This window comes from Cnephaeus nilssonii (assembly GCF_951640355.1).
Source record: "Cnephaeus nilssonii genome assembly, chromosome: 5".
Classification (NCBI taxonomy): Eukaryota; Metazoa; Chordata; class Mammalia; order Chiroptera; family Vespertilionidae; genus Cnephaeus; species Cnephaeus nilssonii.
The window spans coordinates 55782774-55798035 of NC_137076.1; the positions used below are offsets into that span (position 1 = coordinate 55782774).

General features: G+C 37.4%; 1 protein-coding gene across 1 annotated transcript; it reads right to left on the reverse strand.

The window, feature by feature from the left end:
* Positions 1-14107: 14107 nt before the first annotated feature.
* On the reverse strand, positions 14108-14428 carry LOC307100786 (small nuclear ribonucleoprotein G-like). Its single transcript, XM_079773371.1, has one exon. It carries the CDS (start codon positions 14397-14399, stop codon positions 14205-14207), a length of 195 nt encoding a protein of 64 aa, XP_079629497.1. The 5' UTR covers positions 14400-14428; the 3' UTR covers positions 14108-14204.
* Between the last annotated feature and the right edge of the window lie 834 nt (positions 14429-15262).

Consider the following 15262-nt stretch of genomic DNA (forward strand, 5'->3'; position numbering starts at 1 on the left):
ATAAATTCTCTTCCATATCTTAATAAAAAGAAAGAAAGAAAAATATTTTAGTCTCAATTGGCAACTCTTTAAGAAAAGGTTAGGACTGTTACAGCCTCTCTTGGCTGCTTTTTCATCACTTTCTTTTACTTTTGCCCAACAGGAGCCCACTACTCATGCTTCTCAAGCTTTTCCATCACAGTATTCCTAATGGCAGAGAAGGGTGGAGGCTGCTTCCCAGGGGTCTGAGATAGCTTCTGAAGGTACAGCAAGGGAGAAATTTCTCTCATATTTTATTTGAAGAATTTATTGGAACTTTGCAATCTCTTTTTTATTGTATATTTTGTATATATATTTCTATTAGGCTTGGTATAGTGCTTTATAATAGAATGTTCAATATATGTTAGTTGTTGATAATGGAATCCTGGGAGGAAAAGAAGCAATGAACTTCCAAGCTATTGTTCCACTTTCTTTCTGGTAGAAGATTCTTGAGTCTTCAGTGGCATCAACAGCAATTTACATGATTATATTAAGTGTGGATTTTTGTTTGGATTAAGGTCAACTAAATGTCTTTGAGTGAACACAGATTTTTCTCTTGCTATAAGTAGGAAATTAAAAGTAGCTTTGATCATATTTACTGTAGTGGATGATCAAGGCCATCCAGGGGCAGTGTGAAATAGAGAAAGAAGCTATCTACCCGGAGTCAGAGCTTTGTTCTCTTGATGTGTACATTACGTAGTTAATTTGTGTCTCTGCTACCTGTGAAACAAGAAAGGAGGTAGTACAGTATGGCATAGTGGTTTTTAAGGACTTAAAAACAACATGGTAAATTATATTGAAATGTTATGTTGAGGGAAAGCCCACCACGTATTGACAGTGAAATGGAGCTACTGGGGTTCCTTGAAACACTGAAAACCTCTGGTGTAGAACAAAGAGCACTCTGGAGCCAGACCAATATTACTGCTTAGGAGCTCTAGGCTTTCAGTAAGATATATCTCTGAGTCTCAATTTCCTTATCTATAAAATGGGAATAAGAATAGTAATAACCTCAGAGGATTGGCATAAGCATTAAATGAGATAATACAGTTGAAGCTCTTAGCATAGAGCCTGTTATATATAAGTGCTTCCCCATGTGGTGTATACTTAAGAGCTACTTGCTCAAAACTCTACTTTCTTCTGAAGAAGCTGTAAGAAACAAAGCTTGGGAGTTGTCAGCAGTTAGCACAGATTTCCTGCAGTGAAATAGGCCAGTCTATGGAGAGGCAGATAAAAAAGCAGATAAGTGGAGAGCAACAGGAGAGACAAGACAGCGAGGAGCCTGTTGGTGCTTGAGTTCCTATTTCTGATTGTGCCTGAGACCTAATTTGATTCTTGTCCTCAGTTCAGTGAGAAACCCCAAGATCTTATAATAAATTTCTCTTTTCCTTAGCGAGGATGCTGGATTATGCTGTGATGTCTCGGTGAAACTGGAAATTATGCTTTCCAAAATCTCCTTCCATTCACAGTTCTGGGTTAGAGTTGACCAAAGAGGAACTACCAAGAGATTAAAGGGAAGCAAAGACCATTTTTCTTGGAAGGGCAATCTTGGTCAGATAGACACAGAAATACCTGTGGGTCCCACTTTGTTCTTGCTCTCCTCCATACAATCCTGTTCTTCGTTCCAACTGAACTGCCGGCCCTGCTCACCCAAAGCAGACTCACTCCTTCCTCCCCTCTGCCTGGACACTTGACTGCAGGCCCACAGAGGTGGTAAGCTACACAGAGGGAACATCTTCCCACACATCTCTCTGTGAGCTCCTGCTTCACACTCCCACTGAAGCAGCTGGGTATAGTTGCCTCTCAGACTTCCCTGCAAGCTCCAACTTACCCACTCATGCCAGTGCGTTTAGGGGATATAGTTAATGATTTTCTCATGTCCTCTGACCTTCGCTTCCTCAGTTGCTCCCACATTGTGTGAGGTCTAATTCATATAATAAACCTCTGATTCCCACAATGCTCTAGTGGCTCTGCTTCTCTGATTGAAGCCTCACTGCTACAGCTAGTTTGTGTTTCTCTCACTTGCATGCAAACCAACATGATATGATACTTTCTTCTACATCTTTTGCATTTGTTAAACGAAGACACAAAGGGAAATATCAAGGCAACACTTTTTAAAAAAGTATAATGTTTTTGGAACAGGAAAATGATGATTTTTTCACATAATTCTTTTTAAATAAAGAATGGGTTGATTATAACTTATGGACATTTCATGAAATTGTCTAATATGTTGTGAACCTCTTGAGCCAAAGTGAGGAAAATATGTATGACTTTTGGTAATAACACTTTGAGAAAGGTACGTTAGGAAGACACTGGGGTCTGGAGCAGAGAAGATATACCTGGAACGTGGTATTAGTGATTATAACCTCTTCTTCGTCACCATGCATTGAACCAGAAAAGCAGACACACTGGAACACACACACACACACACACACACACACACACACACACACACACACATTTGTTACAGAGATTTTACGTTATACAATTGTGGGAGCTGATTAAATAGTCTCCATAAGACTGTTTGTTGTCTTTGTGTTTGAGGCTGGAGCTCAAAGTCTAATCTCCCTAAGCCTTTGGACACCTTTTTCTACCGTATACCAGGAAAATTCTTCAGACAAAGGGGACCAACCGCTTTAAGCACAGTTAGAAGAGCTGTTTCTCTTGACAAAGAAGGCTCAATAGACTTTAGGCATTCTAGGTACCCACCTTCATTGGGATCTGGTCCTAAACCTCCATTTCAATTTTTAAGGTCCTAGTCATTTAGGGCATGCCAAGATATCCCTTCCCAAATGAGGGACAAATTATTGTACCTGACCTATATCCATTTTCTATTGATGGTCAACATATTACCGGAAACTGTTTTACAACAACCCAAATTGATTTTCTCACAATTCTGATAGGTCAGATGGCCGGATTCTCTGCTCAGGTATTCACTGGGCTGAGATCAAGGTGTTGGCTAGGGCTGCAGTTGTCATCTGGGCTTAGCTATTTGCTGCTCTTCTCTTTTTGGAAGGCCTTTTAGAGACCCTCCATTGTCAGTGGCCACATGCAGGAGGGTGTGCTGCTAGAGCAAACTTCTAAAAGTTCCTAAAAGTAAATGCAAATGAACTGAGTGTGGGAAGCAAAGATGAGAAGAGTGGCCAAGGAAGGAATTTTAATGAAATGATTTCTAAGATTATGAGGGTTATTGACATTTAATAAATAGCTAGTAAAATTAACTGTATCATTTTTATAGCAAGTGATTGAAATCTAATTCTATTTTATTAAAGAAAAAAAAAAGAATTTCTTGATGTAGTTGGAAAGTTCAAAGTTCAGCTAACTTCAGGTATGGCTGCATCCAGAGGATCAAATGATTTTGCTAGGACTCTGTTTTTCTCATCTTAACCAGGCTCTTTTCCAGTCCACCTCCCATTACTTGTAATACCCAATACAATGTAAATGCGGTGTAAATAGTCCTTATACTATATTGTTTAGGGAATAATGATAAGGAAAACATCTGTACTTATTCAGTACAGATGCAGCTATCATAGACCTAACTACATCAGCAGCAACATGACATTTTTCTTTCAAATATTTTTGATTTGTGGTTGAATCCACACAGGCAGAACCCACGGATATGAAGAACTGACTGTACTATGAATGACCATTTTTCCATAAAGTCTTGCGTCACTGATATTGCTAGCTGTAAAAGTAAAGCATATAAAACATACATTTTCTTTTCTTTTTTTTTTTTTTTTGGTCCCCGCCCCCATGGCCATACATTTTCTTTTAAAGAATGGGAATGAACTTAATTAATTAACTTCTTGTTAGCCAAATTTGATGGCTAGGGAAAAATCATATGACATATGCATCTTTTCTTTCTCTTCTTCTCTTTTTCTTTCTTTGGTTTTCATCTTTTGATAGTGCTTATTATACTCAAAGCCAAAGGGGGAAAATAAAACTATTTAATTTACTTTATCACTTATTAAAGATACTTTTGAACCTTAATTGCTTTTGAGATATTGTTCAGATCATTGGAAAATTATAAAAAAGGGATTATTGTGAAAATATATGAATGTTAAAAATTATATCAGTTTATGTCAATGACTCATCAGAAACCTTACAAAACTATTCTTAAAAAGGTAAATTATATTAAAAACTATGAAAAGCTCTATTTGTAATTATAATTTAACAGCGCCCCTCCACTGTTCTTTTTCCTGATAGTTTATTTTCTAAAAGCCAAAATATAAGGCATTCTTTTACTTTGGTTGTAATGTTGGCCATTCACAGGCATAAACAGAATATAACAGTAAGTTCCACCAGGTTGCGCTGTAGTTCCACAATGGAAGCAAAAGTGCCAGTATCTGCAGAGAATTCTCTGAGGTCTCAGTTAACCATATTATTTCTGTTCTTGAAGCAAATAGGGGGTGGAGATAAACATTTAAAAAGAAAAAGAAGAGATTTTTCTGAAAATAAAGACTTCCAAATTGACTATGATTTAAAATTATTATTCAGCAAATAATGATTTTTCTCTGAGAACATTTACTTCCTTTTAGAAAGATTGCATTTAACTCAGTCTTCTTAGATAAAACTACTTTCCTGATGGCAACAAACAAAAAAAACAAACAAGAAAACAAAAAATAAAAAAAACTCCGTTGGAAGTTTTTTCTTATATTCTCTAGTTATTCATGGATATAACTATTTTTAAAAAGATAAGGTATATTTTATTTAAAATTATAGCAGGATCTTTGATGTAAATCAGGCTTTAGAAAATATAAGAACATTTCAACTTGAAAACAACTTTTTCTTTTTGTGAATAAAGCCCTTTTTCTTTTCTGCTCTTGTTTTCCCCAAATGTCAATATTTATGAGCCAGGGGTTGTGGGAACTGTTACCTAGAGTTACAAGGGGCCAGAGTTTGCCCTCTTATGTCCCTGGGGAGTCCAGTGTGAGTGCCAGAGGGCAGTGTTTGGCTGGAAGGACCCAAACCCTCTTTCTTTGCACCCTGTGGTATGCCCTTTGAAGTGAAAGAAAATTCTCCGCTCTGCTCTGCTTTATAAGATGTCAACATACACACATTTCTGTATATCCTTTTGTCATAAAAACAGATATGGATTTACAGAAAACAAAACAAAACAAAAAAGTCAGAATTATGCCAGTAAGTTTGAGACTTTTGAGACAACATATTCTCAAGTCTAAATTTCAAGATAAGACCATTTTTTTGGCCATATCACTGTCAAAACATTAGTTACTTCAGGTTTAACCTGTTTTGGGATTTATTAGTTCTTCGCAATGGTAAGACAGAGCCAATGAGAATGAAACCCTCACAGAAATAAGGTATGAATCCCACAAAACATTAGTAAATTATGGAGCTTATATTTATTTTGAAAATGAATTGTTATCCATCAAGATGATAAAAAATTTATTATTTAATCCAGGTGGCAATTTTTAACTTGTTTCCTCTCAAACTGTCAGTCATTAGGAGCTGAAAAAGAAAATAAAAGCTGAAAATGATCAAGTTTTACTAGGCAGAATAAACTGGGAGATGAGCTGAAAATTCGGGGTCATTAACAAATGAAAACACACACACACAAAACAGAAGTACTCTTAAAAACAAAAGTCACCAGTAAAATATGTCTTGAGGTCAAATGAAATGCCCTGACATTTATTCACAATTTCTTCTTGCATTTTATTTGAAGGATCTCCTCTTTATTCTTTTACTAGTTTAAATCTTTACTTTATTACCCCGCCCCCCATAGATGGTTAAGGTTCCTAGTGACTTTAAGGTTCACGATTTAAAAACTTTTGTTCTATTTACCTCAGCAATTCTTTATTTATCTTTTATTATTTTTATATGTCCTACTCAGACACTTAACTGATTCAAGCACTTAAATGGTTTTTTAAAAATTCATAAAACATTTTATTTGCCCAGATTAGGAGGTAACTGCACTCTTTCATTTTGAGTAAAAGTATAACAAAATAATTAGTGAGATTAATGAAAAAAATAATTAGGGAGTATGATAACATTAATTTTTTTGAAAAAATAAAAAAGGTTCTCTATGGGAAGATACTTTTATTTTATTTTCCAAACACATGGCCATGGCCTTGTTTTTTTCCTCCACCTATTGTCAGCTAATTCTGAAATCATTTCTCCCATTGGCCAGTGGTGTGCCAATGTTCTCCTGTTTAAACTTCCTGAGCCTTGGTTTCTTCATCTATAAAAGAGAATAAAAATATTTAGCTCAGAGAGAGACATTGAGAGAATTAAATTAGCAGTATGTTCAGGTATTGTGTACAATACGTGACCAATGTGTGATGATTTTCTTCTTCCTTTTGTCACTGACAGGAATATAAAAAACAAAACACATTTACCTATATTAAATTTCTCTACATGGGCTAAATACAAAACTTGTTGAAGCTAATATAGTGTCTAACATTCCAGTATATGCCAGTCTTGCAAACCACTCATAGATATGCTTAATGAAATTAGCTTTGGAAATAAGACTATGAAACCAAAAGTATAAATTCTAGTGGGCAGAGTTAGTATTTTGACATTAACATATAAATGTTAATATTCATTTGTACATCTAATATACATTTATCTATTGTGCCTAGTACATTCATTGAATTCCAGATCACATGTAAATGTGAATGTTTTCAGTTTGTTTTGGAAGAGAACCACTAAAGCATAGTTTATGAAGGAATTTCAAGTTTTACACTTCTGTTCACTCCTAAAACTAAATTGTTAAATTAAATTTTATCTGATAGCAAGCTGAAAAATAGCCAACTCCCCTTATTTAATACCCAATAACCTGGGATGTCAGTGAAAATCAAACAAGGGCAGGATGGCCTCTTTTTCTTAAAAAATTCCATATATTCCAATGAAAGTCATCCTTTTCATGAGTTGCTTTGGAGGTTTAGACTCTTCTTTCAACCATACTGCTATTGTTCTAAATATTTTAAGAGCTTCTTTTAGAATTACCTTTGGAACTACTTAAGGAATATGAAAGAAAAAACTAGTCTTATTATATTTTAGTCACCTCCAATTTAGGTTAAAGCAGTTCTGTCCAGTTGATTACCAGCTGCCTTAAGGAATTACTTGGTCGTTTCTAAAAATAAAACTCATACTGATGAGAAAAAGATTTTTTTTTTAATCCATTGGGAACAGTCAAAGCAATTCTCTCAGTGTGTGAAGAAAGGCAGTTCCTAATTGGAGTTCCAAAATGGTGTCCAATAGTAGCAACATCTTGGAATGTTGCTACCTATTTGAGGAGATAGCATTCATTTGCATGGATAAGTTTGGTGTATTTGTTAAAATCCAGTGACTTTACCTTGTAGTCATGTCTTTTGACTGTAAGTATCTATGCTGTCAAACAGGAATCCTTCTGGGCTAATGAAAAGATAAATGCTGTTATTTCAAAAAGAATTATTGTGAATTTTTAACCAGAGTTTGCTGTGTTTAGATTCCAAAAACTTCTGAAAAGAAGGAGAAACATATAAAAACCTTTCTTTGTGTTTAGACCAGGCCTGTGATCTTCCTTTTACCCTCACATGGTTTTGTTTAGGGAGTTGCTGAAGCTTGATTAAATGATTAAAACTATGCTAGTCATCATGGAATAAAATTATAATGACTATGCGGTACATATTTTGAAACAGAAGCAGGGAAACAACATGAACTCATTTGAGGATGAATTCAGACTTTCATCTTAGCATAAATACAAATAGTAACAATATAGAAATAAAGACTACAAATATTTGCAGGGTATTTGTGTTTAATTATTGATAAAAAATGGGAGATTGGAAAAAAAGGAAGAAAAAGAAAAGTAAAGCCCCTGCTTAGGGTCTTATGTTAGACTAAATAATGCTGTGGGAGCTGGCAGCACATAACATCTGTGACCCTCCAGTGGGGCCTCAGTCCTGCAGCATTTAAAGGGACTCCTGAGGTCTGGAGTCCTCCTGGCATGACATTCTTAGACCCTTTAGATTGGGGGGCTGCCAAACTGCTCATTTCCCACAAAACTTCAGCAGCCTCAGAGTCTGGGCTGGCCAGCTGCGAGGTGCGTTCCCAATAAAGCTGTGTATTCTTTCACGTTGCCCATATTGTAGGAACCAGTATCTCAGCAAACCTAAGACTCTTTGAGAACTCAGTGGCCATGCTGTATGAACTGAGGCAGTATTTCTGACTCACATTTGTTTGGAAATATTCTTCTTCTGGGAATGCTTTTTAAACTTGAAGTGGTATCCATTTCCTTTCCCTATAAATGCTGTCTTTCTTTTTAAGTAAAGCCCATGAATAATTTACTTTGCTGTCAGAGATGTACTTGCTTTTATTTTCATCAAGACCTCAAGTGTCAGGGGACAGACATCCTTGTGCCCCTCAGGGCTGCATGACCTTATGACCCTCATGGTCTTGCCAGGTCACTATTAGGAAAGGAAGGCCTCTCCAATGAGGGAAATGCCCCTCCTCCTCCCTCCCCCCACCAAGTGTCCTCACATTCTCACCCTGGCCTGATGCCAGCTGTATTTGGCTGCCTCAAACCTCCCTGGAAAGAAATAATAACTTACAGCAGAATGTCTGGGGCAGATGAATCACAGATGAGTTCCCCAAAGCTCAGTAAAGCAACTAAGTAGAAGGCTGGTGTGGTTTTAGAGATACCTTAAAATGTTTATATCATAAAAGGTATTCTACTTTCTGTTTTTGTTTTTTTTTGTTTTTGTTTTTTTACCTTCCCTTAACTAAGAAGGCTAATATTCTTCCTTAGCTAAGTGAAGGAAACCAGACACAAAAGGCCCCATAGTGTATGATTCTACTTATAAGAACTATCCAGAATAGGCAAATCCATAGAGACAGAAAGCAGATTAGCAGTTGGATTGGGTGTGGAGGAGGGGTGTAGGGAGTGACTAAGGGTATGGAGTTTCCTTTTGGGGCGCTGAAAAAGTTCTGGAACTAGATAGTGGTGCTGGTTGTGCAAGGTACTTAATCTCACTGAATTGTACATTTAAAAATGATTAAAATGATAAATTTCAGACTATATGTATTTTACCACAACAAAAACGTTTTTCTTCCTTAAGTAAAATTCTGGTTAAATGCATTGAGGAGAATAATTGTTAAGTAATTTGCTCTCATCAATATCTTTGCAGTGGGGAGGGAAACATTATCACCCCCATATGATTGCACGGAGAAAAGCAAATACTCCCAACTACACATTCATTTTCTCTAGTTGTACTTTGCAGCAAATACTAGGGCCTTTTTGGTATTTATTTGTCTGTGGGGAGATGCAATTAGTTTGAATGAGTACCTCAAAGAAGGAAGTTCAGAAGTCACTCTCCACATTGTGTAGAATTACAAAGAAGCATATCTGTTTCTATGAGATCAAACTGATGGTTGCCAGAGGGGAGGTGGGGAGGGGGATTGGGTGGAAAAAGTGGAGGGGAATATAGTCAGTAATACTATGAAAAGTTTGTATGGTGACAGATGATTACTAGACTAAGTGAGGTGATCACATTGTAAGGCATATAAACATTGAGTCACTATATTGTACACCTGAAACTAATATAATATTATGTACCAACTATCTATAATAATAAAAGCATAATATGCTAATTAGACCAGACATCCTTCCGGATGAGCTGGGGCTGCAGCCTCGGGATTGAGGAAGCCGAGGCTGCAAGGGATCCAGGCAGCCGCTGCAGCTACAAAGGCCTACTCTTGCATGAATTTCGTGCATCAGGCCTCTAGTACTTAATAAGAGAGAAGAAAAAGCAGATTTGACAGAGGCTTCCTTTTGTGAGCTCATTGGCAGTGCAAGGGACAGTTTGGCCCTTGCAGTCTAGCTCTCACTTCTCTTTCTAGGCTTACCTCCTCCTAATCCTCTCCGCTTCTCCCTCTCCCCTCTCCCTTCCCCACTCTACACAACCCCTTTGTTGCAGCCACATTGAACTACTTCCTCTCCATTCCCAGAACACTGGGAACCTTTGAAGAGTGCATGCTTTGCACATGAATTCCTTGGCCTGTAAATTCCTGTTGCATTCTTCATTCAGCACAATTCCCTGAACCTCCAAACACACCATGACAATTTATGAACTATATGAAAACTTAGAAATTACATCACATTGATCAGAAATTAATGTTCAAAACAACTCTTGGGAGAATCTAATAATGCTTCCTTTTTTTTTAATTAAAATTTTTTTTAATGTTGACATTATTGCAGGAGTCTCCATTCTCCCTCCCCCCCTTTGCCCACCTCCATCCTCCCCAACCTCCTTCTTCCTTGGTCTTTACTAAATTATTGTCTGTGTCCATGGGGGTATCATATATGTTCTTTAGCTATTTCCTTTACCTTCTTTATCCAGTTACCCTACTCTCCTCCCCTTGGGCATTAGCCAGTTTGTTCCCTGTATTCATGCTTCTGGTTCCATTTTGTTCATCAGTTTATTTTGTTAATTAGATTCCACATATTAGTGAGATCATATGGTATTTGTCTTTTTCTAACTAGCTTATTTCACTTAGCATAATACACTGCAGGTCCATCTATGCTGTTACAAATGGTAAGAGTTCCTTCTTTTTTACAGCCACGTAGTATTCCATTGTGTGAATGTACCACAGCTTTTTTATCGACTCACCTGCTGATGGGCACATGGGCTGTTTCCAGATCTTGACTCTTGTAAATAATGCTGCTATGAGCATAGAGATGCATATATTCTTTCTGATTGGTGTTTCAGGATTCTTAGGATATATTCCCAGAAGTGGGATCACTGATTCAAAAGGTGATTCCATTTTTAATTTTTTGAGGAAACTTCATACTGTTTTCTACAGTGGCTACACCAGTCTGTATTCCCACCAGCAGTACACAAGGGTTCCCTTTTCTCCACATCCTTGCCAACACTTATTGTTTGTTGATTTATTGATGGTAGTCATTCTGGCAGGTCTGAGGTGGTAACTCATTGTAGTTTTTATTTGCATTTCTCTGATAATTAGTGACCTTGAGCATTTTTTTCATATGTCTATTGACCATCTGTATGTATTCTTTGGAGAAGTGTCTATTCAGATCCTTTGCCCATTTTTTAATTGGATTGTTTGTCTCCCTAGTGTTGAGTTGTAAAAGTTCTTTATATATTTTGGAAATTAACCCCTTATCAGATGTATCATTAGTGAATATGTTCTCCCATACAGTGGGTTCTATTTTTATTTTGTTGATGGCTTCTTTTGCTGTGCAGAAGCAGTTTAGCTTGATGTAGTCTCATTTGTTTATCTTTTCCTGAGTTTCCCTTGCCTTTGGAGACATATCAGCAATATTGCTGAGAGAGATGTCTGAGATTTTACTGCCTATGTGATTTGGCTTTCTTATTGTGTCTTTTCTTTAGATAAAAAAAAAATTGCATCTGAACTCTTAACTGAACTCAGTAGAAAAATATACACAAAAGCATTGGGTAAGAACTTTTTTTTGAGGGTGATGGACTTGGAGGACTCTTGCTCTGTTGCATGAAGCCCAGGGAAAGAATCAGGAACTCCTGAGTCCCACTCACAGGCCTGAGCAGTCATCTATGTAAGCTACAAAGTGATCCTCAGAACATATGTTCTCCTGACTCAACTGAGTTCTCCCGACTCAGTGTGGCCTGGTAGGGGAAATGGTGGAGAAGAAAAAAGAAAGCCCATTACTTGTGCTATTATTATCTACCTCTGAGTTACACTGAATAGTGAGATCAATCAAAGTGGTTTGTTTGTTCAACTAGTTTATTTTTTAGTGAAGCAATTGTTTGTTTTGTTTTGAGGAAGTTTCTTTGGAAGAATTAAGGGCAAAGCAGAGTGGAAATTACTTGTTTCTTCCATGTAATCCTATAATAACTACAAGTTTTTTATAGTCTTTTGGTTCCCACAAAGAGGTTTGTACTCATGTGTTTTTGTGTTTGTGTGTGTGAAAAAGATCATTGAAACATATTTCTTTTACCAGGAAAGATAATTTTGCTCTGTATACTGAAAGTCAGTGTAGCTAAATCCACCAAAGGCAGACTGCTAAAAAATGTCAGAGTAAAAAACAAAAATAGTATGTGGTTGTCTCTGGCATTTTAATTTTTATATAAATCTCTCTCTCTCTCTCTCTCTCTCTCTCTCTCTCTCTCTCTCTCTCTCTCTCTTTTTTACCCCTAGTAAGGAGCAAGTGCTATTTTTGTAAACAGGAAAAAAACAGTATTAAAAATTTTACAAAATAAACCATTTTATTTTAAGCAAATCTACTTTAGTGAACAGCAGCACAATGAAACCTTTGGGGAAAACAATCAAGAACAGGTTTGTATTTGAGAAGATAGCTATCCCACATCCATTTTCACAGAGCTGCTGCCCAAGAATGGTGAACAATTTATATTGCTAAACTAAAGTTATATCTTACCTCAGTGTTAGATACTTCCTTATCACATTTAGAATATTATTCACTGTATTACTTTATTTCTTTATATAACTTCTTAGAAACTAAATATTGTATTAAGTAAGTGGGGCTTAGTTTGGAGATTATTTTCCTTATTAGGAAGGACCCAATTTCCTTAAAAAAAATAAAGCAATTACCAGGAAAAAATCAGGATATATTATTCCTTACATTACTGTGACATAATCCTCCTCCTTGCTTTGACTCATTTATTATAGAATTGTCTAGGTGCATGGGATTTCTGATAATTTCATTAATTTTATTGCATACCAAATTTCTGATGACAATAACAACAATAATTACAGCAACAATAACATGTGCTTAGTGTTTTATAATTTACAGAACACTTGTATACATATTCTTGAATGATCTACAATATCATTATATCCAGACTAGAGGCCTGGTGCACGAAATTCGTGCACTGGGGGTGGGGGTCCCTCAGCCCGACCTGCACCCTCTCGCAGTCCAGGAGCCCTCAGGGGATGTCCGACTGACAGTTAGGCCCAATCTCCTAAGCCAGCAGTTGGACATTCTTAGTGCTGCTGCTAAGGCGGGAAAGGTTCCCGCCACCACTGCTGCGCTACCAGCCGTGAGCCCGGCTTCTGGCTGAGCGGTGCTCCCCCTGTGGGAGCGCACTGACCACCAGGGGGCAGCTCCTGCATTGAGCGTCTGCCCCCTGGTGGTCAGTGTGCATCACAGCGACCAGTCATTCCGCCATTCGGTCGATTTGCATATTAGCCTTTTATTACATAGGATAAGGAAACTGATTCTGAATGGTCAAGAGACTGACCAAGTGTTAGCACCACATGACATACTGGAAAAAGATTGTGTACTTTAGAAACAGACAGATTTGGTTTCAAAACCAACACCATAATGTACTAACTGGCAAACAAGCCATTTATCCACTCAGATAAACCATTTATCCATTTTCTTCCTCCTTCCTAATAGTGTCTTGAAATGATGAAATTAAAGTGCCTGGCACACAGTAGGTTGTCAATAAATATTAGTGCTCTTCCCTTTTTTACAAACTGATCCTGGGTTCAGAGCATCATTTAGGAAATGGACCCCATGGTTATAGACTGCCTGGCCCCTCTATGCTTTCTTATTTATTGTATGTGGGCATTTGCATGCTCTTGTAGAGCTGGACTGCAGATGCACGAGAGTTGAGAATCCACTCTCAGCGCCTCGCACAGTGCCTAGCACTAAGTAGGCCACCTATACATATTTGTTGTGTGACTTATTGAGCTATTGAATGAATCCACATGTTTGGCTCCTGGACACAGCACATGAAACACCCTAGGGTGCCTGACCCACCTAGGTGTCTGATCTGGTTGACTTAGTTACATAGCGGCCTGTGAAGCCCACCCTGTGCCTTCACAGCAGAGATCAGATAATTTCTACTCTCCCTTCCATCCCTATTATTTTGAATCTCTGATACTGGTGACAACAGTCTTCTCCCCTAGGCCCCAGGGATGGTAGCCCCTGATGTGCAGAGCTCCAGCCAAGGTGGCAGAGGGGGGACATGAATAACCTCCGTTAGAACAGGCACGAGCGTGGACTATATGAATAGGGGTTCCTAAGGGTGTGTGTCTTCATCCAGGCCTGTTGCCCCTTGTGAGTACTGAGGAAAGGAGAACTTTTTTTTTTTTTTTGATCAATACAAAAGTTTACTTAACAAAAGTTCAATGTGAAAATGGACAGGACTCTATTTTTATATTGTAGTAAAACAGGTGCTGTGGAGAGGGGACATGTGGAAGCAGTTGATTTCTCTGATAACTACAGCCGTTCTTTATACTCGTTCCAAGGCTTCTAACATGATGATACTATTTCCTCGTATCACCACCATTCCAATATTGTTCTGTTGCCCACCAGTTGCCATCTCCACACATTCATCTATCACAAGATTCATAAAGGGATCAAATCCCCGTAATATTCCTTGGACATGTCTGCCACCATTGAATTTCAATGATAACTTCTTGTCCATAATTTTTTTTTTAACTCGGGAGGGTGAGCTTTGCTTATGGTATCCAAGCGAGCTCAAAGATACTTCCAAACGGAATTCGCGGCCTCTCTGAAAAGGAGAACTTTTGAAATCAAAGAGCCTCATGAAGGAGTTCTGAATTTGGGGGATGAGCATGTGAGCGGAAAAAATTGCATTTTTATTTTCACTCACTCCCAAGGGAAAATTAGTATTTCCTTCAATTATGAATATAGGTAACACATCATAGTAGTGTTAGCAGTACCTATTGACAAAGTCACAGATATTTCACATCATATTACAGTTATTGGCAGATCTCTCAAAATATCACCTATACTCATCACTACTTTGAAATTATGATAGTTATTTGACCCGCCACTAGATTTTGTTATTTCATGTGTTAATACAGGAGACATATATTGCCTTATCATAAATTTGTTTTAAAAAAAGGTCTGATACTTTAATGTAATTGGTGTTCTTAAAATTCTAACATTAAAAATGCATTTAAGAATATTACTCACTAGACTTTCAGAGGTGTCCATGATCCAAAAATAGTTAAGAGTGCCTGCTATGGTTTGAACTAGTCACAAAGGTGGAATTGGTGACACTGCATTCACTGAACAAAATACCATTTATTCAGGATTTTCATGATATTGTAGTAATGCTTAACAATCTGATGTCAGAATTGTTCCCAACTAGCTCTTTGTCTCATATCAGACTCAGCTAGTAATAAGATATGAGAATTAATAGGTTAAACTATTAAATTATTTAAGACAACAAATTCAAGTGCTTTCTTGGGAGCATGACTTTAGAAAAACTTAACTGACTCATTGACTCACAGGCCTTGGCGTCTTGACAGCTATTTTCCC